The sequence below is a fragment of the Littorina saxatilis genome, linkage group LG12 (assembly GCF_037325665.1).
Source record: "Littorina saxatilis isolate snail1 linkage group LG12, US_GU_Lsax_2.0, whole genome shotgun sequence".
In the NCBI taxonomy this organism is placed as follows: domain Eukaryota; kingdom Metazoa; phylum Mollusca; class Gastropoda; order Littorinimorpha; family Littorinidae; genus Littorina; species Littorina saxatilis.
Genome location: NC_090256.1, coordinates 60,352,904 through 60,378,018, shown reverse-complemented (window position 1 = coordinate 60,378,018; position 25,115 = coordinate 60,352,904). Strand labels below are relative to the sequence as shown.

The following is a 25,115-nucleotide window of genomic DNA, read 5'->3' as shown; positions in this document are numbered from 1 at the left end:
GAAGGGTGGTTTCGGTGTTATGCCTATTGCATGTATGAGGGTAAAACAAAAACGTGCTGCGCGACCGCATCATGCTAGACCGGTCACACGGCTTCAAACCATACGACATGCTATTTCCGGTGTCTGACCTATACCGAAACAACAAAAAGGTGCCAGAAACAACCTGCATCATCACAACAGATACCGAAAACAAATCTGCAATATTCAATACTCAGATTCAGGCAAAAAGTACATCGACAAAAGTGCTGAAAGAGTTGCTGACATCAAGGAAAATGAAAACGGACATTCCAACCAGCTAGAATGTCATCCGTTATTCTAGTTCAACATCAGAAACAAGATTAGACTTGGGGTGCTGCAAATATGTACCCAGCACAAGTGCGTGATAAAAAAAGATAGAAAAAGAAGACATTTCAAACAGGCCGGTATAGACACAGAAAGGCTTTGCATTCCATACACACTGAAGTCATAACAGGAGTGCTGGCATGAAAACCATGGGCAGGCCAAGGGAAGCTGAAAGGAAACATTCCAAGGAAGCCAGCATTACAGAATTCAGCTTTTACTCAAAAGTGGGGTACAGATAGGAATGCCAGAGATGGTGGGAAAGAGACTTGTTTTGGACCTTTCATTTTACTCTCCAGTGTTGGTTCGGACAATGAATCCAAGGATTCCGTACTTCTGGACCCGTCTGCAAAATGAGTTTCTGTAAAAACAAAAACACTGACAAAACAACAACTCACGGACCTCGGAATGTGTTCATTAAATAAAATGGTTAGATAATTAATGGGCGATGACAAGAGAATTGAAAAAATTATATGCACATTAAAGCGAAAAGAATACAAACGCTCAAACACGTAACATGAACAAACGCACCACAAAAAACCCTGTGCGTTTTGAAAGAAAATCCCTAATTAGTTCACATACATTAAACGCCATTAACGAACCAATATTCCCCAAACAAAAAAACAAACAAACAAACAAACAACAAGCATCCTCACAAAAGTTGAAATACTATTTCCTGTAATTGAAAAAAAAAGCAACAGAAGGAAACAAATAGGCCTAATCCTTGTCTAACCAAAACACAAACAAGCATAAAAAACAAAACAAAGGACACGCAAACACACAAAATCATGTTGCAGAACATACCAACAGTGAGGTTACTGACGGCAGGTTGGTTACTGCCCACTTCCATTGAACGGCGGGGAGACTGTAGAGGGCGCGCACTGCCTACTTCCGGCATCAGCTGGTGCATGCGCAGTCTCCGGCAGTAGATGGACGCTGCTTCCGGTTCGAGGACAATTAGCAGCTGAGAGGGTTCGTCTTTGGTGAACATGCCGCCCTGAAAAGGAACAAGTCTCAAAATCAGGATCATACCGGTGTAACACGAGAAAATTACTCCCACGAGATATTTACTCCGGAGTAAACATTTCGTACGAAAAAGTTACTCCCTTTACGAAAAAAGCACTCCCCCATTGCACGAGAAAATTACTCCCTAAGACAGGTGAGTTCCGAGTAAACATTTCGTACAAAAATGTTACTCCCCTGACGAATAAATAACGAATAAATTACTTCACCCCAACACGAGCAATTTAACCTCCCATGCCAGGTGTACGAAATTTTTACTCCCTTGTCCCCTGTTAGTCTTGGTGGTGGAAGGGGTGGAAGGAGGGTAGCGCGACATTCGTGTGCGCGAGATCACTTATTGGCATTATCCCTTCGCCCGCATCCCATTTTTGCGTACGAGATTTTTACTGGAAGTAAAAAAAATGGGGAGTAAAAATTTCGTGGAGGGAGTAATTTTTTCGTGCCTTGGGGAGTTCTTTTCTCGTACGAAAAGTGTACTCGGAGTAAGAATTTCGTACGAAATATTTACTCCGGAGTAAATTTTTCGTGGAGTAAAAATTTCGTGTTACACCGGCACCGGAGCTCATAACATAGATTGCAGCACACGGTGAATCCCTGGTAGGTATGCGTACTTGATTAAAGGGTACCCCAACGATCAGAGTTGTTTGAAGGACAGTCCTAGGATGTACATAGTTGCAATTCCAAACTCTAATCGCTCACCTCACCTGAATACAATAATGGACCTTCCTAAAAATCCTAAATACGGTTTCTAGGTAGACAAGGTGAAAATGTGAACCATGTGCCAAAGACCATCCCCCTGCAGGTCGAGGTTGCGCGCGCCATACCACATTTGCCCTGACGGGAAATGATTTATTTAGTCTAAAGCACAAACACATAAAAATCGCCAAGTTTAGAGTTAAGCCAAAATTCGACGAAAACATCGAAATGTGGAAGTGGAAGAAGAAAGCCGCCTACCTGAAGAGCGGCCTGCCTCATGAGCTGCTTGGCGGGCTCCCTCCAGATGGCGGGTACGGTGACCACCCAGCGGACGTCCTGCCGCCTGAACTCCGTGCCGCTCTGGTCACTCAGCTGCTGCAGCGCGTGCGTCCTGAAGAACTCCAGCACGTGCGCGAAGACAGTCAGAGCCGGCATCTGCTCTCCGTTAGCCGCTGTCACCATCGTGTCCCGGCTCAGCTCCTGGGAGGTTGAGGGGAGAAGTATTATTATACAGCAGCAATTGATGAGGAGGCACATTTTGCCCCTAACCGTGAGGGCGTTAAGAAACACTTATCATCATGAGGAGGCACATTTTGCCCCCAATGGTTTAACCGTGAGGGCGTTAAGAAACACTTATCATCATGAGGAGGCAAAAGATTGATCGAGCTAGTTGGTAAGGAAATAATTGTTCAGAAATTAAAAAGCCGATCAGACATTGGGTTGGAAGGTGTTCTGGTGTTTTGGGGGAAGATGGTGGTAGTCAAGTTGTGTATTTTGTACGGCGATTTTGGAAGTAACACTTACTGTTACGGAAGAAGGAATGGTCTTCAGCTAATACCTCAATGCTTTTGCTTATACTCAGTAGGAGAGAGAGAAATAGAGAAAGAGAGAGAGAGAGAGAGAGAGAGAGAGAGAGAGAGAGAGAGAGAGAGAGAGAGAGAGAGAGAGAGAGACAGAGAATTTCATTTGAGATGACTTCTCTCACACACACAAACCAACATAACAAACCCTACACATAGTTATTGCCACCAATGCCACCATCATCGTCACACATCTCAACTACACACTCACCTTACAATGATGAAGCGTCATCTTGAAGCGCTCGAAATACAGCCAGAGGCGGGCCTCGATGGGCAGAAGGTTGTGGTAGTGGTTCCGAGCCGCCAGACCGAAGCTGTGGAAGTGACCATCGGGAGTAAGGAGCAAGGCGGACAAGGTTTTGTGGTTCAGCAGACCAGGCTCTTGCCCGGCCCATCGGCTCATCACGTACACGCTGCCGGGGTCGCGACTGAAGCTGAAGGCGTAGCCGCTGTGCGTTGTTCCAAGGTCGATAGCAACGACAACCATGGGAGGTCGTTTCTCTACTAGCGCCGTGGCCGCAGCTGCTTCTGCTTCGATGTCTTCGTCCATACGCTGGAACTCTCCATCAAAACGGGGCTGCTGGACCTCTTGGGGTGGTGGGGACGGGTAGTGGTGATGCTGGGGTGTGGGGTAGGAGGGTTGGGTCTCCTCTCGTAACGGTGAAGCCACCTGAGGTGGGGTTAGCGGCGGCTCAATGCGACGCGTCTCTTCTGTGTATTCTTCTGTGCTCGCTGTTGCCTTCTTTTCGGGTCTTTTTGACGAAGAAGAAGAGGTAGATGAGGTTGAAGTGTCATGTTGTTCCTCTTTGCTGGTGCGTTTGTCTTTGGTTTGTTTCTTGTCTTCTTTGGTTTTGCCTGTCTTCTTGGTTCTTTTTTCTGGGGTCGGCGTAGCATCCCTCGAACCACCCGTCAAACGGTCTACTGAGCTGTTGATGTCCTCTCTTTGTTCTTTAAAGACGTTATCGTCGTCTTGTGACTTATCTTTGACCTCCTTATCAGAGTTCTTCTCCATGCTGCTCGCGGACGTTGATGACTTATCTTTCTTCTCCTTCTTTTTATTCTGTTCTACAGCGCTCTCAGACAAAGTTGAAGTGTCGCTCTCTCCACTCTTGCTCTTAGCATCACGTTTCTTGGGCTTCTCTGGGGTTGACTCGCTGGTGAGGTCGGAGCCCGAAGCACGTCGTTCAAGAGTCGGTGTGGATTGATGAAGGGGCAGATTGGGGGAAGAGGCACACAGCTTTTCATCCCTCTCCTTCTTTTCTTTGCTTCCCTTTTCTTTCTTCTCCCCTTTTCTGCGCCGGAACGGCCAGTATTTTCGCAGCTTCGATTTCTTCTTGTTCTTGTTGTCACCCTCATGAGAGGTGGCCGACGTGGTAGAACTGACGGATACCGTACGTCGCACGGAGCTTTTGCCTTCAGCCTCTGATGTGTCTTCGTCCGTGTGGTGTTGCTGCACGTGCTCGATCTTGAGGTCGTAGTCTCCAGGAGAGCTGACAGGGCGAGAAGAGAGCTTGCTGTTGTCAATTGGACTTTTGGGGGAAGGCGTTCTGGGTGTGACGATCTTGGGCGAAGGTGTTCTGACTTTCGGACAAGGTGTTCTTGTAGTGCTGACGTTCGGGGAAGGTGTTCTGGGTGTATTTGGAGAAGGTGTTCTGGGTGTATTTGGAGAAGGTGTTCTGGGTGTATTTGGAGAAGGTGTTCTGGGAGCGCTGACATTTGGGGAAGGTGTTCTGGGTGGTTTTGGGGAGGGTGTTCTTGGCGAATCACTGTTTGGCGAAGGTGTTCTTCTTGATGTTCCGACTTTTGGTGAAGGTGTTCTGGGTGGTTTAGGGGAAGGCGTTCTTGGCTTTAAAGGTAACTTCACTTCAGTGACCGGCGCGTTGAGACTTTTGTATATGTCTTGACTTTGAGCGTTCAGAACAGCAACCTCTTTGTTCAGCGGCAATTCTGAATCAAATTTACTGCCCAAATCGACATACTCCTCAGCAAGTACTTCTTGGTCAGCAGAAAGGTTAGGGCTACCTGGCACTACGAGATGAATTTTTGGAGGCACGTCCGGCGAAGAACTTTCTGTGAGTGTTGGCACTACGTCACTGCCTTCAAGGACGCAAGCAGCTGAAACATCAACCGTGGTCTGAGGTAGTTTCGGGAGGTTGGCACTGATACTCTTGCTAGCACGGTCACCTGAGCTCCGTGAACTGTGCGAGGTTCCAGAAGAGGAGGAGGTGTTGGTGTCTGCTGAGGTCTTACTGCTGCCAAATTTTTGCCTTGGAGGCACAGGAGGCGGGCCCGCTTCTCTTCTCTTCTTTTTGTCGTCTGACGAGCTTGCCGATTTATCAGATTTCTGGCCTTTTATTTTCGGTGATTTTTCTTTCTTGCTTCGGTCCGAGCTACTTGAAGCCCTCGATGAGTTAAGGTCTTCCTGCTTCTGCGTCTTCTGTGTCAAGGCCACGTCTGTGTAGTAAATCCCGCTGTCTTCGTAAGGAACAAAGGTCGGAGCTGCCGAGTGTTCATCCTGTGACGGGACAGACATCACGAGCTGCTTCATTGTTTTGGGTTCAGCTTTGTTGGGTGTCGATGCGCCAGAGTCTCGTTTTCCCGAGCGGGGAGAACGCTTGCTTTCGTCATCAGAACTTGTGAAGCTCTTCCGCCCCAAAGAATCTGCGCTTGTGGGTCGCAGCGGCGAAGACGTCGGGAGCGTGCCGTTAATCTTGGGTTTGTCTCGCCGTGGGGGGACCAATGGGGGCTTGCTTTCAGCCTCGCTTGCAGAGGATGCCGACTTGTTGGAAGTGCTGGACTTGCTTTTCTTTTTATTCCCGTCAGAAGAGACCGAGAGATGTGGGGACAACCTGTCCGGAGTCCTGACGGGTTTGGGCGGGATGCCAAGGGCAGCTTCGTGTTCCGCGTCCGATCGGTCCGACAGATCAGACTGTGACCCGCACGTGCGCACAGGCCTCGTTGGAGGAGGTGGAGGGGAGATGAATACCGGGGGTTTGCGGGAATCTTTCTTGCTGCTCTTTGAAGAACTCGAACTTTTGTCAGAATCGGAGTGATCTTTTCGAGAGCCAGTGGAAGGTGAGGGTGAACAACTAGCAGGTTTGCTGTCTTTTCCAGAAGGTGATGTCTTTCCGTTTCTTGATGTGATTCTTGGTGCGGTTTCAATCTGCGTCTCGGGCGTGAACGTGATTGTGACCTCTTCAAAGTCTGGTAGATCAACCTGCTCTGCCAAGGACGTGTCTGTGATGAACTGTGACGAGTTGGTGCTAGAGCTTTCTCTTTCCGCGTCTTTGTTTCCAGAGAAGTCGTGGGGTGTTTGAAATCTTTCGCTCCCAGATGCGTTTGCCTCTTGCTCTTGTGCAGTATACAGCTCATACTGTCCAGCATTTCCTTCAGCAGGGGAAACAGACTTAGTGTCTGATAGTAATACTTCGATACTCTTTTGCTCAGCTGAAGATGTTCGGGATTTCTCTTTGTGGTTTTTGTCTTCAGAATCTGATGATGAAGAAGATGACGACGACGATGATGATGATTCTCTGGGAGTTCCTTTTAGCGGCAGCGGAGGTCGATCAAGAGCAGTGTGAAGGGGCGGCACACTGCTGTCCATGATCATCTCGTCTTTCACCAGGCTGGCCCGCGCTGGCTTCTGAGGTCGGCTGGCAGGCTGCCTTAACATGGGCCCCTCCCCTTCAACATCCACGGGCCATACTGCTTCTTGGCTCTCGTCAAGGGAGCAGCGCTGGTCATGGATCATCACTTCCTCTCTCATTTTCTGTTCGAGTGCATCTGGAGGGTTACAGTGGATGAGATCCAGCTGGTCTTTGCCATCTCCCTGGTCGTTTACGCTAAGAATGTCCGGCTCCAACGAAGAATCCTGGCCTGTGCTTTCTTCTTCAGGGCTGAAAAATGTACCTGAAGAATGCAGAGTGGCGCCGTCAGCGTAGGGTCTGTGCAATCCAGCAGTGGCGTGCGCTTTCTGGTCACATCGGTTCTTGGCAGCAGGCGAAGCGTCTCTGGGTGCAGGCTTTGGACTCTTGTTGTCTGAAGCCAGTAAGACGTGGGGGTCCAGCAGGTCTGGGCGAGGGCGTCCGAGCGAGTCCAACCTCCGCAGCTTCTCGTGCTGACGGACTTCAGTTTTTGTGGCTCCTGAGTCTTCTTTATCTTGGATGCTTCTGTCAGGCTGCTCTCCTCGGTCTGAGGTTCTTGGTTCTTCTTGAACGATAACTGTCTCGTGCTTTTCGAGAGAATAGGCCAGCACAGGCTCTTCTGGAGTAATAAGCGCTTCAATGTGTTCTTCAACACAACTGACAACTTTTGGCATGTCTGCACTGCGCGTCTCTGTGTTTGGTTGCTGAACGGATTCCGTCATGTTGGTCTCTTGAGGAGGAGCGACTTCTTCTTGCTGCTGTTGCTGGATAGAGTCCACTTCAACCTCCATGTACCCCTTTGATTCTTCCAAGGCAGACTCTACTGCTTTAATTGCAACTTGAACCTCCGTATCAACGTTTTTCTCCGGTGTGAATGTTCCTGTATTTTCCACAGATGTATTATTCTGGTTTTCGGAGCTGTCAGCCTTTCCCTTATCCTCGTCGTTCACAAAGTCGTGCGAACCTTGCTTAGACTTAGTGTCACTGGACGAGGTATACGAGAGAGAGGAGGTAGAGGACGAGGACGAAGACGACTTAGATCGTCGGTGGCGCTTGGAGATGCCAGGTTTCAGCTCGTCGTTGTCGTTTTTATGTATGGTAGGAAACATCATCTTGCCGTAATCTTGCACCGGGGACTGGAAGTTGCTGCTGCTTCCGAACACGCTCTCGTCCACAGGGATAGGAGAAGGGGCGCACTCCCAGTCGATCAGGCTGCTTTCCCGCATCACGGTCATACTGTCAGCTCCTGTGATCTCTGGCAATGAGTCATGGACGTAGGCGTAAGTGTCTTCGTTCTTCATCCCAGAAAAACTGTTCTCTTTGTCGTTTGAAGCTCCAGGGTGATGCTGAGCTTCTTGTTGTATCTCTGGTGCTGCTCCTAGCGTAGACTTGCCTATTTTTGAGATTTCCATGACTTCTTCAACTTTTCCCTTGGAGTCCGAGTGTTCCTTGGAATTATCGCCTAGCTGGTCACACCCTGGTGCTTCCAGGACTTTTATGCTGGCGTCCGTCCCGCCAGTGGCACGATCGAGTGAGGAGCCTGCCCCCTCCCCCTCCTTTCTTTTTTCGGACGCGTTGGCATTTGGCTCGCTTGCTCCATCCTCGCTCGTCACTGACGTGGCTACAACAACGATGAGAGAGAAGAAAAGGTTGCAATGATAATGCGGAACCGCTGCAGGCTATGAATTTGAACTGACCGAAGGAGGAGTGTGTGTGTGTGTGTGTGTGTGTGTGTGTGTGTGTGTGTGTGTGTGTGTGTGTGTGTGTGTGCATGCATATCATGATATGTGTGCAAGCATTGGTGTCACGCATTTCTGTACAGAAAAATGAAAGTGCACATGCGATTGGGCATTTTATGCCCCCCAAAATGACAGACGCACACAGAAAAACACAGGCACCGGAACAGAAAGACAACGAATACGGACAAACCCACACATTGATATTCTGCAAAACACACGGATACAAATAGTTTTCCATTGCACCACGAGAAATGTACCTTTCAAAGACCCCGAACGTTTGTGAGGCGGATTTAAAGATAAACTCATGAAGACTCCTTAGTTTGCTTGAATGAAGACGATGTTCTTACATGATGAGTTTGAAAACGAAAGATAACTGAAGAGTGAAATGTGATTATACAAAGTGGCTTGATTAATATGGTCGCGATCGTTTTTAAGTTAGAGGACCCACAACCTTCCGACGGGCTTTTTCAACAGCGACACTTTTGATGATTTATTTGGTCAAGACATCCACAGCCTGCGTTTCTTTTCGCAGAGAGGACGTTGAATTCGTATTTTTTGAAGATATGTTTTTTGGAAGGGGGGGGGGGTGTTGAAGAACTAAATTGTAGCTGTTTAATTCGAAATAAACCACAAAATAATAAGAAACAACGCAGTTCTTGCCTCTGTAAGCGGAACTGTAATGGTTACACGGCAAACATGCAAATATGTTTCATTCCATCATGATTCGATTCGTTCCAGTGGGACTGAGCAAGCACTTTGGCCTTTGGGTCATGACTGAGATTACTTTGTAGGCAAGAAACAAGGCAAAACAAATTTAATACGGGTAGTCTTAGGATCGCCTAGCATGAGGACATATTTTGGACAGTTATACATTCGCATGGCTGACGTGCTTCTACTGTCTGCAAAGTGACTGATTTGTTTTCTTTTGAAGTGAACCCTTTAAACTTCAGGATTGTTGCAATAATTAATTTGTTGTCCACCAAAAGAGGTGGTTTGGGGTATGAGGTGGAAATGTGTTCGGTACCCCCCCCCCTCCCTCCCTCCCCCATCCTCTCGATCATTACCTGACGTGCACGAGGGGACAGAACTGTTCTTAGTTGTTTCTCTGCTGTCTCTGCTGTCCCCTACCATGTAAAACAGTGTAACAATTATTTTTAAACGTGTGAACGTTCCAACTGAAACGAAATTTGTGTTCAGAATAAGATTGGCTTCACTGTGAGGATTGTAAAGTGACAGTTTTGAGAATGTTGTTGTATTTTCTTTTATAGTCTAAATGTTTCATTTTAAAGATACTTTTCCTGTCTTTAATTTGCGTGCTCTATGGTTCCCAAGTGACTTTGTTATCGCATACTACGAGAACACACAGTTCTCTTCATTCGCTTTATTTACATAAATTCAAACTATTACTCGCTAAGGGATTGTATATACTTTTGTGATTGCTAAATTACACACTCATTGTATGTATAACAATACGGTGACTTATTGATTCCCACATTTGTCTCCGCTCCGCTGCTTAAACATGGTTCTCTGATGTCTCAGTGTGCAGACACCTGTCACAGGTGTGAACAAAAAACAACAACACTTCATTATGTCTGTATTATCAAAGCCTCTCCTAGGTAGACAATAAACACTGAGAGAAAAAAAATACCCTGCTTTGATGCCAATGGCCATGCTAATCAGAATGCTCATGGGAGATTACTCCATGGGATTTCTTTTTATATTTAGTCAAGTTTTGACTAAATATTTTAACATCGAGGGGGAATCGAAACGAGGGTCGTGGTGTATGTGCGTGTGTGTGTGTGTGTGTGTGTGTGTCTGTGTGTGTGTGTGTGTAGAGCGATTCAGACTAAACTACTGGACCGATCTTTATGAAATTTGACATGAGAGTTCCTGGGTATGAAATCCCCGAACGTTTTTTTCATTTTTTTGATAAATGTCTTTGATGACGTCATATCCGGCTTTTCGTGAAAGTTGAGGCGGCACTGTCACGCCCTCATTTTTCAACCAAATTGGTTGAAATTTTGGTCAAGTAATCTTCGACGAAGCCCGGGGTTCGGTATTGCATTTCAGCTTGGTGGCTTAAAAATTAATTAATGACTTTGGTCATTAAAAATCGGAAAATTGTAAAAAAAAATAAAAATGTCTAAAACGATCCAAATTTACGTTTATCTTATTCTCCAACATTTGCTGATTCCAAAAACATATAAATATGTTATATTCGGATTAAAAACAAGCTCTGAAAATTAAATATATAAAAATTATTATCAAAATTAAATTGTCCAAATCAATTTAAAAACACTTTCATCTTATTCCTTGTCGGTTCCTGATTCCAAAAACATATATATATGATATGTTTGGATTAAAAACACGCTCAGAAAGTTAAAACAAAGAGAGGTACAGAAAAGCGTGCTATCCTTCTTAGCGCAACTACTACCCCGCTCTTCTTGTCAATTTCACTGCCTTTGCCATGAGCGGTGGACTGACGATGCTACGAGTATACGGTCTTGCTGAAAAATGGCAGCTACTTGACTAAATATTGTATTTTCGCCTTACGCGACTTGTTACTTACTGCAGAAGTCAGGCTGCCGGGGAAAATGTGATGTTGTCAAAAATAACAGTGCTAGTATCATACAAGAATTCTCTTCTAATTTTTCACTGAATCAGTTGACTGGCCAATTAGTTCGGTTTGCGTGCATTATTTGTGTGGCTTTTATAGCTGAAGAAACAACTAAACTTACAAGTAGGCTACATGAATACCTCGACATTCCCAGGAAGAAGGGATGGTTATGGAACCATAACAAAATTGGTGAGTACTCTTTTCGTGTGCTTGTTTGCTTGTTCTTGTTCTTTTGGTTAAATTAAGGATCAGTGTCCCATATTAGTCCTTTAAATGAATTAGTCGTATGAGTCTTAATTTTGCGAAATGAACTCAAGTATAGGCTACAAGAAGTCTGCCACATATGTGACAAAATGATGTGTGCTTCTAGTTTCTTGATTAACCCCACCTTCCTTTGAATTAAAAACACTGAACATGCATTTCAATTTCATTTCGTACTTCTAAACTAGGGCCTATATCAGGAAAGACTCGGTTATTGTATCAACCTGGCCTATTTATTCTTCATTGAAGGGAAAAAACGTGACAAACACAGCTACCCAGCTCTCTCTCTCTCTCTCTCTCTCTCTCTCTCTCTCTCTCTCTCTCTCTCGTGGAGGAGTTGAAGTTTAAAGCTACCTATTTTTTAAACTGGAGTTTTAGGTCCGTGATCATCTCTGACACATTTTGCTACTAATCTTGAGTTGACAGCAATCGCAGAGTCACCTCCCACTGAGGCTTCTGTACATTTTAGATTTATATACAAAAAAATAAGTATTTACTTATTGGAAGGAACAACCTGGAGTATTTCACGGACTTGCTACATCAGACATATTGATGTTTTTAGTTTGTGTATCAATGATTTTTCTAATGAACATTTTATATTGGAAGTAGCCACTCTGAAAACAGACAGAGCATTGCAGCGTACACTAAATAATAAACTACGAGCGCTCCCACAATCTCCTTCTAAACGAACAGACCCTTGACATTCTTATCATTTCGTACCGCTGTTATTTACTGCTCTCTCTTCGCCCCAACTCTCGTCCAGTGCATAAACTTAGTAGTGACCCTTCACCTTAATCACGCCGTACTAATTAGCATGACACACATTAGTGCGTGGGCACACGCAGCTTGCTTGCGTGTAATGAATGAATACTCCATCTAGGACCGCCATCGTAGACTAGGAATATATACAGAAATTATCATATTGGGGTGTGTGTGTGCGTGTGTGTGTGTGTGTGTGTGTCTGTGTGTCTGTGCGTGCGTGCGTGTGTGTATGTGTGTGTGCGGCGTGTGTGCGGGCGTGCGTGTGTGTTTATGCGTGTGTGCGTGTATGTATGTGTGTGTGTGTGCGCGCCTGTGTGTATGTGTTTATGTGAGTGTGTGTATATGAGAGAGAGAGAGAGAGAGAGAGAGACAGACAGAGACAGAGAGAGAGAGAGAGAGAGAGAGAGAGAGAGAGAGTAAGTACAGAGACAGAGAAGACAGAGCGAGACAGACAGACAGAGAGAGAGAGAGCTAGGGAAGTGGGTTGAAGGGTTGAGGGAGAGCAAGTACAGATTCGTTAGCAATACTGAAAGCAAAACGCGACGTAGCAAAGCCCACTGAAGAAAAAAACACTTTGTGTGAGCATGAGGACTCCTAATTTGAATAGTCGTAGACAAAATAATGCACGACATAAGAAGGAAATCCGAGTTGAAGCAGTTATTATGAGTTACTCATTCAATAATCACGCAGATCACTTTTGCACAACACGTAATAATAATAATAATAACGATTACTTATATAGCGCGTAAACCTCGTGTTGACAAGCCCAGAGCGCTTGACACTTACATAATCATAATACAAACAAGGAAAGAGAACTAAATCCGAATAAAACGTAACCATCATATAACCGTCATGTGCTAAGCAGAATAGGTTATAACAATGTACGGTGCAGAATATCGGACAGAGCATGCCGGAAGAACTGAATATATGTGTGCGGAAGAGAGGTAGGAGGTGAGATAATGGGGATTTGCATGTGGGGGGTTGAGAAGGAAGACAATTTGAGGTGGTTAGCGACAAAAGTGAGCGCTCACAACTCGCACTGATTTAAGATAAAGAACCGCAAACACGATGAGGAATGAAGTGAGAAGAAGCCGAGACACCACCAGAATTGTATGTCTCTCGAAGTTAAAAAATGTATTCAACATCACTTGTAAGTTGTATGGCGGGAGAATCTATTAAACTAAAAAAAAAAAAGTAATCCAAGGGTAAGAAGGTCACGGAAAATGAAAGAAAGGCAAGACAGGTCCTTTATGGCAAAAAACGACTTACTTGACGTGTGCCGTGACAACGCCCAGAGAAAAAGCAGCAAGACCAAAGGCACCACAAACATGAACATTATTGCCGCTACCACAGCTGGGAGCATGCTTAATTGGTGATGATCAGCTGGCAGAAACCAAGACGTTTTGAGCTTTTTCAAGTTGCACTGTATCGATAGACAAGGTCGCAGAGACCTATGGCTGCTCCATTCATATTCACCATTGCCAACAGGACCTTGAAAATGTCTTTATACAAACGAGATGAAAACCAGCATTGAAATCAGCACCAAATCAACATGCAATAATGCAATTTAACCCAAAGACTGATCGGGTACATGAACTTGCAGTAAAATAGCACAGCTGCTCTACAACGTCCAGAGCGAACAAAAACCGTCAGAGTCACAGTCAGCAGTGAGGTGTTTCTCCAACCGAAATCGATGGCTTACATCAACAAACCAGTAACCAAGGCGAGGTCTGGGGTTTCGCTTAGAATCCTGTAAAATCATCTCGACAGTTTATTGAAAGGAAAACAGAGGCGTGCTTGAAGATAGATAAGTAAGTGTCGCGGAGGGCGCTCCATATATCTGAGGTCGTGGGAGAAGAGCTGTAAAGGTCGGAGACACCGAGTCGTTCACGAGGCCGTAAAAGTCGTGCTCCAGGCTATTGCGTGCGCTTGTCGACTTCTTCGGCGTACCTCGCTGAGAAGTGAGGAATCTCATTCACTCTGTCTGCGGTTTGATTTATTTGTGTTGGCGGGGAGAAGTTTAGGTTTCGTTTGTTTGTTTATTTGACTTTGCTGCTAGAGTCGCCGGTCGTAAAATGATCAATTTCTGTGTAGGTGCTCAAATCTCAGAGTTGTCAGAGAAGATTTGCTAAGGGTGGAACGTAGATCCCGTTTAAATATGCTCACAACGTAATTCATTCATAATTATGACTTTGGTGGTAGTCTGTGGTCGTAAAACGATCGATTTCGGTCAAATCTTAGAGTTGTCAAAAACAAATTTGCTGACGCTGAAACGTGGATCCCCTTTATTTATGCTCACACCGTAATATCTGTTCCAGAGGAGAATGTTGTCAGCGGTAGTAACCTTGTGGTGTCTGTAATTACAAAGCGATGAATACCTTTGGTTCTGTAAAAGGTAAAACACAGCGATGAGTACCTTTGTTTCGGAAAAAGCTAAACCTTAGATGTAAAAGAACATTTTTGCAATCAATTGACTGATTTCTGAAAGCTTGGCGAATGTATTAGGCAAACAACTTACTGAATTCTGGAAGATTAGCGAATGTTCTAGGCATGTCTTTCTCGATCGTCTCCTTCCTCCTATCCCACGTTGACAAACTCTCACAAAAGCTCCACTATTCATCAGAGGAAGTTTACAGTTGTCATAATTTTTAAAATTGCAAACAAAACAAAACGGAAAAGAAGAACAGGAAAAAGAAGACAAAGACGACGACGAAGAATTCAGGTGCAAGGTCTAAGAAAGGCCTCTTACCGTGAAAGTACATTATGAGGAAATTGATTAGGCAACAAAAAAAAAAAGTGTGGTTAAGGTAACATAGCAAAAAAAAAATAGGGTAGGAAGGTAGGCAATCACTTTTTTTTAAAACTTTTTTTTCTAATGTGCACAAATTAAACGTACTTGACAGGGAAATAAGTGTGCGACTCGAGCGCTTTCGCTTTCATTGCGTTTTCTGCACTCGGGGTTTTTTTGGTTTGTTTTTTTGACAAATGTAATAAAAAGTTATAGGGTTGGCCCCTAAAAATAGGGTAGATCGGGTTACCGTAACCACACCTATTTTTTTTAGGCCTTAAAGAAGGAAGCAGCTAACCCATAGTTTAAGCATGTGCTGTATTGACCGTGACTGGACATTGTAAATCCCGAGATATACGCTGTCTTGAATCGATCGGACATGCTTGACCAGTCCGAATATTTCGTTTTGTTTTATTCATGTTTTTATTACTTAGTTAGTGGAAGAATCTTTTGTAATGTATGTGTGATGGTGTATGCTTTTAATTAAGCGTTGTTGACTATGAATGTAGATGTAAATGCTTGTATAACTGTGTTTTAATTTTAAATGTGTCAAGCGCAAAGAGCATAATTGTAAAGTTATGATGTTGCGCTATATAAATGCTCATTTATTATTATTATTATTATTATAAAAGAGTACGTAGCCGCTGACGCAATGTCCACACGTGTGTCCCTGTCTAGCCATTACAACGCAACCCCTACACTTATTGCGGAATGTGTGTACTTATAATTAAGTGTACTCCGCTGACCACTTGATCTATAGATCTATGATTGACATATGACATGCTTAAAAAAAAAGCTCCCTGGCTTCTCACATTAGCCGCGCGTGACATGCATTTGAAAACAAAACGAAATATTTGGACTGGTCAAGCATGTCCGATCGATTCAAGACAGCGTATATCTCGGGATTTACAATGTCCAGTCACGGTCAATACAGCACATCTTCTGTCACACAATTTCGTCGTCTGATATTCATGAGCTGTTTGGGGTTGTGTGCATGAATTCGTGCGAATCATCGAGCCTAGATGGCGGATATGTCGGTCGAAGGTGGTGGATGTTTTATTGAAGGCGGCGGTTTTACGCCTACAGTTGCATGAAGGGTTTAAAGACAGGCATCCCCCGTTGAAACCAAACATAACCCGAATAGAATTGGAAATCAACAAAAAAGAAAAGAAAGAAAAGAAGAAAAACAACTACAGAACACACATACACACATATACACACACACACACATATATACACACACACACACACACACACACACATACTCAAACACACACACACTGACACACAAACATACACACACAAATACACACACGCACGCACGCGCGCGCGCAAAGAAAGAAAGAAGAAACAAGTCGCGTAAGGCGAAAATACAACATTTAGTCAAGTAGCTGTCGAACTCACAGAATGAAACTGAACGAAATGCAACGCAGCAAGACCGTATACTCGTAGCATCGTCAGTCCACCGCTCATGGCAAAGGCAGTGAAATTGACAAGAAGAGCGGGGTAGTAGTTGCGCTGAGAAGGATAGCACGCTTTTCTGTACCTCTCTTCGTTTTAACTTTCTGAGCGTGTTTTTAATCCAAACATATCATATCTATATGTTTTTGGAATCAGGAACCGACAAGGAATAAGGTGAAAGTGTTTTTAAATTGATTTCGAAAATTTAATTTTGATAATAATTTTTATATTTTTAATTTTCAGAGCTTGTTTTTAATCCAAATATAACATATTTATATGTTTTTGGAATCAGAAAATGATGGAGAATAAGATGAACGTAAATTTGGATCGTTTTATAAAAAAAATATTTTTTTTACAATTTTCAGATTTTTAATGACCAAAGTCATTAATTAATTTTTAAGCCTCCAAGCTGAAATGGAATACCACAGGCCGGGCTTTGTCGAAGATTACTTGACCAAAATTTTAACCAATTTGGTTGAAAAATGAGAGCGTGACAGTGCCGCCTCAACTTTTACAAAAAGCCGGATATGACGTCATCAAAGACATATATCAAAAAAATGAAAAAAACGTCTGAGGATATCATACCCAGGAACTCTCATGTCCAATTTCATAAAGATCGGTCCAGTAGTTTAGTCTGAATCGCTCTACACACACACACACACAGACAGACAGACAGACAGACAGACAGACACACATACACCACGACCCTCGTCTCGATTCCCCCCTCTACGTTAAAACATTTAGTCAAAACTTGACTAAATGTAAAAAGACCATAATAATTATTATCTCACTTCCCAAAGAAGAAGAGAACCTTATAAACTCTTCAGCCTGGGCAAATTTAACTTTCCTCTGTTTTTTCTCAGCCTCGATATTCACACAATACAAATAAATTTGACACAATGGACACACAAATAAACAGTTATGGAAGAAAGGAAAGAAATAAATGAACAGTTCCAGAAGTTACAGGTACCAAAGTTCTTGGAACTAACGTAGGTACCAACTGCAGTGGGGCTCCGATTATAACCCCCCATTCCCCCTTTGATTGCTCAGATTTTCTGTCTATAGTAACATCTGTAATTTTACCTCAACTGTGAGACAACATCCTTTAAGAAGTTATCAGATTTTTGAGTATGCAAAGGGGGGGGGGGGGGGGGGTTCCACCGTAGTGCTTCTGATACTTCTGACTTCAAATGGCGCCCAAGTGAAGGAAAGGGGAGACAGGGGTGCTGTGGTATCAAGAGAGGTCGCCCCATACTAACGGGGCGCCAGATAAACAAAGGCTACGAGAGGAGTGCGTTTCATCAGCGTTTCGAGTGGACCTGAAGTTCCGTCTGAGTCCTCTTTGGTAGAATAGTCAGGGCACCTCCCTCCTCTGTGTTCTCTTATCACCTACGTGAATCCCTATGTGTTACTAAAGGCGGCTGTCTTTTGATCGTCTAGCGAAAAGGTTTTAGATACCGTGTTCAGCCTGTGAAAAAGTCTCCCAGCCATCAAAAACGGTACCTCTGCTGTCCTTTTTACATTTAGTCAAGTTTTGACTAAATGTTTTAACATAGAGGGGGAATCGAGACGAGGGAAAATTTCCGAAATCGTTTTTAAAACTATTTCATCTTATTCCTTGTCGGTTCCTGATTCCAAAAACATATAGATATGATATGTTTGGATTAAAAACACGCTCAGAAAGTTAAAACGAAGAGAGGTACAGTAAAGCGTGCCATGAAGCACAGCGCAACCGCTGCCGCGCCAAACAGGCTCGTCACTTTCACTGCCTTTTGCACTAGCGGCGGACAACGTTCAGTTTCATTCTGTGAGTTCCACAGCTTGACTAAATGTAGTAATTTCGCCTTACGCGACTTGTTTACATTTAGTCAAGTTTTGACTAAATGTTTTAACATAGAGGGGGGAATCGAGACGAGGGTCGTGGTGTATGTGTGTGTGTGTGTGTGTGTGTGTGTGCAGAGCGATTCAGAGTAAACTACTGGACCGATCTGTATGAAATTTTTCATGAGAGTTCCTGGGTATGATATCCCCAGACGTTTTTTTCATTTTTGCGATAAATGTCTTTGATGACGTCATATTCGGCATTTTGTAAAAGTTGAGGCAGAACTGTCACACCCTCATTTTTCAATAAAATTGATTGAAATTTTGGCAAAGCAATCTTCGACGAAGGCCGGAGTTTGGTATTGCATTTCAGCTTGGAGGCTTAAAATTTAATTGATGACTTTAGTCATTAAAAATCTGAAAATTGTAATCAAAATTATTTTTTTTATAAAACGATCCAAATTTACGTTCATCTTATTTTTCATTATTTTCTGATTCCAAAAACATATAAATATGTTATATTCGGATTAAAAACAAGATCTGAAAATTAAAAATATAAAAATTATGATTAAAATAAAATTTCCGAAATCGATTTAAAAACAATTTCATCTTATTCCTTGTCGGTTCCTGATTCCAAAAACATATAGATATGATATGTTGGGATTAAAAACATGCTCAGAAAGTTAAAACAAAGAGAGGTACAGAAAAGCGTGCTATGCAGCACAGCGCAACCACTACCTCGCGAAACAGGCTCGTCAATTTCACTGCCTTTTGCACAAGCGGCGGACTACGGTCATTCTGAAACAATGCAGTGCGTTCAGTTTCATTCTGTGAGTTCCACAACTGTAGTAAATGTAGTAATTTCGCCTTACGCGACTTGTTTTTTTTTTTATAGCCGCCTCGGTGATGAGATTGTACTGCTGAAACTGCGTTAGCCCATTGCGTTCGTGAATGAATGCGTGCGTGCGTGCGTGCGTGCGTGAATGCGTGCGTGTGTGTATGCATGTGTATTATATATGCTATAAGTGCAAAATAGCGAATCCAGCAACAAACACATTTACAACCGTCTTGGAGTGCTACATAATTGATAAAGTATGTGTCACTGGCTTTTAATTGGTGTCAAAGGTAGCTTTTATGACAATAATAAACGCCTAACCGCAAAGAAGTGTCAAAAATACTCGAACCTTTGTGCTTGTATTTTATACTCCAAAAAGTAACTTTTTTCTCACGGCACATTCAGTTTTGCACGTTGACTCTTCGAGGTTCCTTTTCTTCACAAGTTCGACTTGTCCCGTAGTAGCTAGCATACGCATATTTTAGTGAAATTAGTCAGAGCACGATGCTCATGGCAACAAAAGTGGACTTAAAAACCAACAGCAACTATACTTAAAATGAAAACCCCATCAGAAAAATAAGACGGAAAAGAAGTAGGAGAGATATCAAAACACATTCATGCAAGAGAAAACTACATTGAGAGTTAAATCTCCAGGAAGGCATGTGTTTTGCCATAAAAATAGGCTTTCAAATTCAGGAAGGTGAAAGTTTCTTCTTCTGCGACACGTACTACAAATAACTGCATTCGATGTTCAAATCATATATATGATAAATGTGACCCTCCACCACAGAATGAGTCGGATGTCACCTCGTTCGGTTCTGCGCTAGGCCTACTATACGCCTAGGAGTGTCAGGTATCAGTGTGAGGGTCGCCTTAGTCACAGGCTTATAACTCGAAAAGTTGTTGCTCTTTTCACCAGTGGATAGAACATTAAAAACTCTTTAAGAAAATCTAAAAATCTTAAAATCATGCAAAGGTGACATGCGACTCATTCCGTGGTGGAGGGTCACAAATATGTTGTATAAGCGCCGCAAAACCACGAGTAAAGGGACAATCCTACCCGTGTAAGCAATTCGGCTAACCACTTCAGATCTGGCCTGGAGGCTTTTACGTAGGATTACATCACCCCTCCACTTTGACATCTACCAAAACTCAGCATCCTCACAGTTTTCTGTGCAAAGATGGATTTTTTTCAATGAAGATAATTATGTCTGAAAAGCTATTGGTAGTACATACAACTTTGCATGCGAACATTGCATGCTAAAACGCAGGCACATACATAGGCGGGATACCGGTAGGGCTACTTGAGAACAGCACAACATCACCGACAGAAACTGCAGGCGATGAAGAGTTTGCTTCCTGTCACAAAAGAGACCTCATTACCGCACTACAAAACAGAGAGAGGAAGAGCGCTTAAACTACGCTACATTTGTTTGCTCAATAGGAGTTCGGCTTGAAAAATCGAGGCCCAATACGCCCACGGAAGCTGTTACATTTGATAGGGCATTAGTTAAATAAGTGACTAGTTCGGTGATGAGATTGTACTGCTAAAACTGCGTTAGCCCATTGCTCGTGCGTAAACTGCAGTGAGAGAGACAGCTAGAGAGAGAGAGAGAGAGAGAGAGAGAGAGAGAGAGAGAGAGAGAGAGAGAGAGGATGAGATGAGATGAGATGAGATGAGATGAGATGAGATGATATAATATGATTTGTTTTAGGATTGAGGGTTATGGAATAAGTATGCCATACTTGTTATTTAACGCCGAGCCCTCGCCGAGAGGACAACTCGCCTTTGTAGAATGGATGGGCACTGACATGAATATATAGCCAGCAGGTACTGACGTACGCAGTAGACATTTACACACACACATGAATACACGAACCGAGAGGAACACAACCTGACAAAGTTACACAAAAAAGACCAACACAACTCACAGCCGTTGAAGTGCTCAAGCGCAGACAAAGAGGTTGACAAAAGAGACACTAAAACGAAGAAGACAACAACTCACAGCTGTTGGAGTGGATGAGGACAGGCCTGGCAGGACGCACGAGCAGGGAGCTCCCATCAGAAGCTTCTGTTGCTGACCCCGGGGCCACAGTGACGTGCACGTACTGCCCTTGGCGCTTGCCCAGCGGCGACAGCAGCACAGGCCCCAAGTAGGTCACACGGCGTTCCGCGGGCTTCTCGTCGTCCACCATCACCGTGGCCTCCAGGCGGAACCGTCGGCCCGTGTCGTAGTACGTCTCTCCGCGACTGGCTTCCCCCTCCACTGGAGTAGCTCCTGTCTCTCTTGCTTCTGCTTCTGCTTCTGATTTCTTGGTCAAAGGCTGGGTTTCTACGCTCTTTGCTCGTTTTGGTGGCGTTGGTCTGGGTCCACGATCTTTGGTGTCATGTGCAGGTCTGGTCCTATCCAGGATAACTGCTGTGTTGCTGGATGTAGAAAGTGTTTTATTTGCAGAGGTGGCATCTGCCCCTGCCTTGATGGGGTGAGGAGGTTCGCTGGAGCCGCTGCTACTGGTGCTGCTCAAGCGAGGAGAGGCAGTCTTGGGGCTGGTTTTATCGTCGGGAACGTCAACGCCTCTTTCGGAATATTCCACGTTGTTGACAGGGCCTCTCTGCTCCTGGTGAGCTTGTTGCGGTGGTTGAGAGGAGGACACCTCACCAGGCTGCAGTCCCTCGTCGTTGGGAAGATCCGCAGCGCCTTCCTTGGCGGGCAGTTTGGGTCTCGATTTCTTGCCTTTGCTCCAGGTGAGAGCGTTGAAGAGAGACGGCTTCCCCTCGCGTTTGGGTCGTGGCAGGCTGGCAGACGCTCCTTTCTTCCCTCCCTTGTCCTTCTTGTGGCCGCTGTGATCTCCCTTGTCTTTGCTTTCTGCCTTGGGTTTGCCTTCCTTGCCTCCATCGTCGTTGTTGTCTTCCCTGGGCTGACCGTTGACACGAGGGGGCAGTGTGGTTGGCGGCCATTCCGCGCTCCTCGCCTCATCCTCGTTCAGACGACGAAAGGAGCCTGGAGTTTCCTCCACGTCCAGCGACGTCCAGCGTCGTCTTTGCCTACCTGACCACAGCTGTGAACTGCTGGCCATCGTGAGGGCAGCTTTGTATACTTTGCTGTCTATCTCAAGCGTTAGGGCCTTTGCGATAGATGAACACTTGAATCTCTGTTTTGTGTCTGCCGCCCTAGCTATTTGGCTTCATAGTGCCTTTTTTAGGCGACTGCTCAGGTGTGTGTGTTATTGATGCGCCAGGGTGTGACTGTGGGCGCAATTTTCACTTTAGTATCCGTTGCCCTGTTTGCTTATGACCGCCGTTCAAGGTGCCATTTAACGGCAGATGTCGAGTCCTGCATAGGGTATCCAAACCTGTCTTGTCTGACTGAAGCTATTGCCTCCCAAAGATTCAAGCTTTCGATCGTAAAACTCGTCAATGCTCGGGGATTTGTTGTCTGGCCGGCGTCTTGAATGTGTTTCCGCACCTTTTTAAGCCGGTAGTCTGTCGCCTGTTGTTGAAAAAAAAAGGCAAAGTAAAGGGTGTAACAGGGATTGTAGGGGATGCTGGATGCCTTAAAAATATTTTCCATGGAGAAGAAAACTCCAGGAATGGCCGAGTATCAACTGAGCTCACGAAGCTAATTTATTTTTTTAAAAAATCATTTGTACTTGCTTCAGTCTAAACTTACCGTGTCTTATCTCGGTATCACCAAGATGTTGTCAAGATCGATAATGCCCTGTTAAGTCTCTGAGAACTCAGGATGACCTTGTCTGGTATCAGTACAATACTCCAACACCAGTGACATCCAACGAAAACAAATGAATAAGGAGAGAAGAAGCAGAAGCAGGAGGTCATAAACGACGCTCACAGCCGGCTCGAGATGCTGAACTGTATTTCGCATTAATGTGCCGGACTACTTTGCAGTACTTACTTGTGATGGTCATCCACTTCACCCGTCAAGTTCTAAAAGATCAAAAATGCGAAAAAAGGAAAACATCCAGTTCTCCTGCGTGGACGTACACTGACGCAAGTCCTCGCTTCCACCGTAAACACTGCAGTTATGACGAAAACACCAACTGTGAGGGTGTGGTCGTTATTGAGATATATATATATCTTACACAGCGAGAGGTTTATAGAGAAGGAGGAGATGTGATGCTGCATTTTAGAGTACTCTTCGTTGTACGTAATAAACATGATAAGGAGATGGGCATACACGGCAAAGCAGTGACTGTCTAGGGAAACCCGACACTGGCATGCGGAGAACAATAGCTGCCTTATCACCTCCTAGTCCGACCTCTGCTGTCTCAGTCTCTCTGCTATGCTGTTCGCATTCCGCCCTGTTGTGCGCGGACCTCGGATGGGGACTCGATGCCAGTTGTATGTATAACAAGTGTAATGAAGAGATATATTGCCACGGGCAAGAAAACTTTTCCTATGAGTTCTGTTGATGGCACAAGGCTGTCGTTCCCTTTAACAATGTTCTTAAAAACTGTCAGGGTCTTTGAGAATTGTGAAGAATCTAAGAGAAACCAAGCAGCTTAATTTGGAGCTAGCTCCCATGTATTTGAAGTGACGGACCGTCATTCTGACTGCTCTGGCAACATTTTCACGCGTATCTTTTATGTATTTTGCGCATGTTTGAACGATCACAGCCGAGAACTTGCAACAAACCAAAAGTTAAGAAACGATCTGCTTTGTTTGAATGGGGTGCCAGCGAACGCCATGAAGAAGTTTTAATGGGGTTAGGATGTGGATAATCAAGGATACACTCTGATTGATGGTTTAGCTCACAGCAGACGAATCAAAACTGAATAAATTGATCAGTCTTAGATCGCCTCTCCTAGAAACTAACTCCCTTTTCGCAACAAAAAATGCAAATCCAATCAGAACACGGAAAGGTGTTATGCTATGAAATTACTTAATTTAATCTATGTGCTTAGCCATGGTTCCTGTGTATACTCTGCACCAGCTGAAATAAACCGAGTGACTAATACATCATTCTCACAACAGTGAAAAGACCGTTTTACAAAGAAAATTACATAAAAGTCTGTGTTCTCCACACTGTCATTTTTTGAAACGACTAACTTAAAACAACAAACACTGAGCTGAGATGCGCATGGTGGACTCTGCAAAGTTAAAGACCCAGTTGTTACAAATAGGATCTCCACATTTACCGGCAAAACAGTTGTAATTATCCCTTTAACCCCGCTGCGCCTTCTTTTACATACTGAAACAAAACATACTAAATGTTAGGAAAAAAACAGAGAAAACTGTTAAGAATCAAAACTGACTTCAGAGATCAGATCTCAGAACACCTTCGCTCGTACACGCTCTATTATCGGTAAGCTCGCCTCTTTGTCCGTATATTTACTTTTTGTTTTGTTTTGTATTGTTGGTCCTACTTTCATCTGTTGGCCACCAGACATCATGTAAATTTTGACAAGTAAAGCTGTTAATACGTCATCACAAATGTATAATAAACACACAATCTAATATACTTCTGCACCTATAGCGGCAAACGTAGACAAGAAAAGCTACCCTAACGTCAACAGAGACAAAAAAGATAAATCCTTCACACAGTCAGAGACTTCTGCACGCCGAAAGGCTCACATGCAGACACAGCAGTTTATACTTACATCGAAAAGTCATAACAAGATGTCTCCCAACTGAAAAGAAATCCCAGTCAGAACACGATAATAATGTGTGTGCGTGCCTGCATCCAATATCACTTGGCACCTAATGAGGCGGTGGTTGACATCAACACAGTGTTCCCTCTTGACACTGCAGGGTCACAATGACTGCTAACTCAGTAACAGTATCAATGTGGTCCATGCGAAATTAATATCAAACCGTTGTGTTTAGCAGGCTGACCGAGACTGGCTGAGTGGGGGAGTGGTCGTGGTAGTTCCTCTGTCGCAGCTTGCCTGCCCTCCCTTTCCCTCTTCGCCCCCCCCCCCCTTCTAACCTCTCCATTCCCCTATCATCGCCCCTCCCTCTTCCTTCAGTGACTTGGGTCCTCAGATCCTGAGAGGGTCACCACTAGTCTTTGCTCTCCATGCCCTCCTCCCTCGCCATCACCAATCCCTGCGTCTTCTCGACCCTGTCTGTGCTGTATGTACTAATTGATAATAAAGCTAAGCGGTTAGAGGGCCGTTAGATTTATTCACTAACGCTTCAGTTTTTGTGTGTGTGTTGATATGCATGTTTTTTTGGCTCACGTAAGTGTAGCCTATGCGATGCTAACTTTTGTCTGTCTGTGCGTGCGTGCGTGCGTGCGTATGTATGT

At 44.3% G+C, this 25,115-nt stretch overlaps 1 protein-coding gene across 2 annotated transcripts in view; it reads right to left on the bottom strand.

Moving 5' to 3' along the window:
• The window catches only part of LOC138982431 (serine-rich adhesin for platelets-like), a 33,589-nt gene extending 8,907 nt beyond the window's left edge, over positions 1-24,682 (bottom strand). Inside the window, exons 1-6 of one of the 2 annotated variants that reach the window (XM_070355709.1) lie at positions 24,466-24,682; positions 20,853-22,337; positions 3,130-8,183; positions 2,317-2,538; positions 1,144-1,336; positions 620-700 (exon numbers count right to left, since the gene is read on the bottom strand). In XM_070355709.1, the coding sequence (XP_070211810.1) occupies positions 620-700; positions 1,144-1,336; positions 2,317-2,538; positions 3,130-8,183; positions 20,853-21,924 (6,622 nt within the window). In that variant the 5' untranslated portion in view covers positions 21,925-22,337; positions 24,466-24,682. The remainder of the gene's footprint in view (positions 1-619; positions 701-1,143; positions 1,337-2,316; positions 2,539-3,129; positions 8,184-20,852; positions 22,338-24,465) is intronic. The other variant, XM_070355710.1, reaches the window with a different exon arrangement.
• Positions 24,683-25,115: the final 433 nt, after the last annotated feature.